This window comes from Cebus imitator, unplaced genomic scaffold (assembly GCF_001604975.1).
Source record: "Cebus imitator isolate Cc_AM_T3 unplaced genomic scaffold, Cebus_imitator-1.0 Scaffold427, whole genome shotgun sequence".
Lineage (NCBI taxonomy): Eukaryota > Metazoa > Chordata > Mammalia > Primates > Cebidae > Cebus > Cebus imitator.
Genome location: NW_016107742.1, coordinates 1115648 through 1119316, shown reverse-complemented (window position 1 = coordinate 1119316; position 3669 = coordinate 1115648). Strand labels below are relative to the sequence as shown.

The following is a 3669-nucleotide window of genomic DNA, read 5'->3' as shown; positions in this document are numbered from 1 at the left end:
ACTGGAGTGCAAAGGCACGATCTTGGCTCACTGCAACCTCTGCCTTCCGTGTTCAAGCAATTCTCCTTCCTCAGCCTCCTGAGTAGCTGAGATTACAGGCGCACCACTATGCCTGGCTAATTTTTGTATTTTTAGTAGAGACGGGGTTTCACCATGTTGGTCAGGCAGGTCTTGAACTCTTAACCTCATGATCCTCCCACCTCAGCCTCCCAAAGTGCTGGGATTAGAGGTGTGAGACGCCTCACCTGGCCTTGGCTATTTGGTGGTGGTGGTAGTGTCAGGATTCCGGCATGTTGCCCAAGCTGGTATCAAACTTCTGAATTCAAACAATCCACCCACCCCGGTCTTGCAAAGTGCTACAGTTATAGGTGTGAGCCACTGTGCCCGACCGTGACTGGCTTTTGAAGAAGCTGTTATTTCCATTTTCTGACTGAGGAATCTAAGGCTCAGAGAGGTTAAGCCATTTGCTCTGAGTCACCCACCCTACAAAGGAGCTGAGCCAGGAGGATGTCACAGCCTAATGGACCTTACTCCAGAACCTCTGTCTTCTCAGGTTGCTCACCATTCTGTAGAGGGAAGGAGCTGGCCCTGCTCTTTCGTTGCTGGGAATCCCTGCTCCTCATTTTGGGGAAAGGCAGAAATTGGGCAAATGAAGACCTCTCTAGCAGTAGACAGGGTGGGTAGCTAAGGCAGGGGGGGAAGTGGCCCCTACTTCCCAGAACATGAGTGAGGGGGCCTGGCCTGTGCTTGGGCAGGGTGTAGACCCAGTGACTCTGATGAGCTGTCAACAGGGTAGACAAAAGGCCAAAAGTGAGGCAAACAGAGACAAGGGGAGCCGGTAGCAGGATGTTTGTTGGGGGAGGGAGGACTGGAGAGAAGCCACCTCTGGACATTCCGGGACTGAAGAGCTGAGACGTGGGGAGCCCGATCCAGGCCTGCTGACTCAACACGGTGGGGCCACAGCTAGGAACAGGGCTCCCAGGGGCAGGCCACTGCCTCTCTGCCCCTCCTCCCTAAGCCCCCTCATCTTTCAGGCTGTACCACGTGCCACCTCCTTCAAGGCACCTTCCTGGACACCCAGGCATGAAGCAGATGCACCCCCCAACACACCCACCCCAAGCGAGTCACAGATCAGCCTGTTCCAACTGAATCACGGGGAGGGTGTGAGAGAGGTGCCCAAAGCCCCCCAAAAGGTGAGCCTCTCCACTCTCCCCACAGGGGTGAATGTGATGCTGAGGAAGATCGCTGTGGCCGCAGCCTCCAAGCCAGCAGTGGAGATCAAACAGGAGGGAGACAGTTTCTACATCAAAACCTCCACCACCGTGCGCACCACAGAGATTAACTTCAAGATCGGGGAGGAGTTTGAGGAGCAGACCGTGGATGGGAGGCCCTGTAAGGTGGGTGCCAGGAGGGGCTCCAGGTGGTGGCACCATTGCCCTGCCTCTCAACCTGCCATTTCCCAGGCTTTCCTAGCTTCTCTCTGTTCCCACGGGGAAAGCCCCTAGGTAGTGGTGGGGGCTAGAAAGGGCCCCTCTCTCTTCTCCCTGTCACTGCATTGCCCCTGCTATGGGCCCAGCCCACTTGGCCACGTGTCTCTTGCAGAGCCTGGTGAAATGGGAGAGTGAGAATAAAATGGTCTGTGAGCAGAGGCTCCTGAAGGGAGAGGGCCCCAAGACCTCCTGGACCAGAGAACTGACCAATGATGGGGAGCTGATCCTGGTAAGTCCCGCCTCCTCCCCACTAATAGCAAACCCAGAGCTACCTTCTGAGATTCTCTGGGAGACCCTGGGGTGCAGGAGATTCAAGAACACCCATGGCTGGACTCCTGCACCCTCCTGATGGGACTGTTTGGGCAGAACTAAGCTGTCCCTACCCCATACAGTGCCCCGTGTGAACTAGAAATAGTGTTCTGGCTGGGCGCGGTGGCTCAAGCCTGCAATCCCAGCACTTTGGGAGGCTGGTGGGCGGATCACTTGAGGTCAGGAGTTCGAAACCAGCCTGGGCAACATGATGAAAGTCAGTTAAAAATACAAAACAATTAGCCGTGCGTGGTAGTGCACCCCTGTAATCCCAGGTATTTGGGAGGCTGAGGCAAGAGAACTGCTTGAACCCAGGATGTGGAGGTTGCAGTGAGCTGAGATCGCACCACTGCACTCCAGCCTGGGCGACAGAGCAAAACTCTGTCGAACGAACGAAAGAAAGAGAAAGAGTGTTGAGTGTTCCTTTTACGCAAAGCAAAGGGCAGATACTGAGGGGCCCTAGCAGTTCTCCAGGGAGATCTTCCTGGCTTGAGGAGGAGGACGGGCCAGGGGGCACTATTGCCATCCTCCCTCCAGTGATGCCTGGGCATTCTGGGACCAGCTTCTGCCTACTGGTCTTAAGCCAAGGAGCAGGTTTGAACCTGGAGGCCGAGCAGTTACCTCCATTCAACCCTCCAAAGCCACAGGACCCCAGGGGTCTCTCCGGCTAACAACTACTTCTGTTCTTCCAGACCATGACGGCGGATGATGTTGTGTGCACCAGGGTCTACGTCCGAGAGTGAGTGATCGTGCATAGAAGAGCGGCCACTGCCCCCCACCGGCCATGCTCACCGCCCTGCTTCACCGCCCCCTCCCCTACACTCCCTCCTTCTAGGATAGCGCTCCCCTTACCCCAGTCACTTCCAAGGGTCACTGGGATGCCTCTTGTAGGATCTTGCTTTCTTTGACCTCTTCTCCCCTCCCCTACACCAACAAAGAGGGAAGGCTTGCAAGAGTCCAGATCACCCATTCCGGGTTCACTCCCCGCCTCCCCAAGTCAGCAGTCCCAGCCCCAAACCAGCCCCCAGAGCAGGGTCTCTCTAAAGGGGACCCGAGGGCCTAAGCAGGATAGACTGGCCCCTCTGGCTTTTACCCTTTGTCCCTGTAGCCTATACAGTTTAGAATATTTATTTGTTAATTTTATTAAAATGTTTTAAAAAAAACAAATCCTGTCTCTGGTTCATTGGGCAGCGGGTGTATAAGTCAGCTGAGTTCAACCTTGCCTCTGAAATGTAGTGTGGGAAAGACTTGTATTTCCGCAGCGTGGGACTGAGTTACACAACAGGAGGGAACAGTCCCTCTGGTCACGCTTCTAATCACCATCCCTTGATTTACTGCTGAATCCATAAGCATCACCTTCACGTTCCCTCCTCCAAGGTCCCTCCTTGGAGTCCTGCTCTGGCTTCCAGGGTCACCAGGGCCTCCTCCTCCTGACCTCTCAGCTGGAGCACTGGGCTCTGAGGAGCTGACTCCCACCTCCTCCTCCCATGCTTACCATCGTGGTGACACGGTTACCTCCTCCTCCTCCAACTTCACCCCATGGGTGACCTCAGGCCTGGCCTTGGTCTCCCACATGTTTCCAGATTAGCTCATCAACACCCACAAGCTGGCCTTGCAGCTGCCTGGGCCTCTGGGTGAGAGGTCTCATCCTGCCTTATGTCTGAGACAAGCCCATCTCTGCTACCATCCTTCCTCCCTGCCTGAATCTCCCACATGTGCTCTGCCCCTGGCTCCTAAATCTTCCAGGCCCCTCGGATCCTCCCCCAACTCCCTCCCTGAGCCTTCACACCCAGGTCTATACCAAGTCTTCCCAAATTCCATCATGATCTCTCTCAAACTCTCCCCTCGTTCCCCAGGCCGCTACCCTAGA

General features: G+C 55.4%; 1 protein-coding gene across 1 annotated transcript in view; it reads left to right on the top strand.

The window, feature by feature from the left end:
* Positions 1–2962, top strand: part of CRABP2 (cellular retinoic acid binding protein 2) — a 6238-nt gene extending 3276 nt beyond the window's left edge. Inside the window, exons 2-4 of the mRNA XM_017510027.1 lie at positions 1219–1397; positions 1603–1719; positions 2492–2962. Coding sequence (XP_017365516.1) covers positions 1219–1397; positions 1603–1719; positions 2492–2542 — 347 coding nt within the window. The 3' untranslated portion in view covers positions 2543–2962. The remainder of the gene's footprint in view (positions 1–1218; positions 1398–1602; positions 1720–2491) is intronic.
* The last annotated feature ends 707 nt before the right edge of the window (positions 2963–3669 follow it).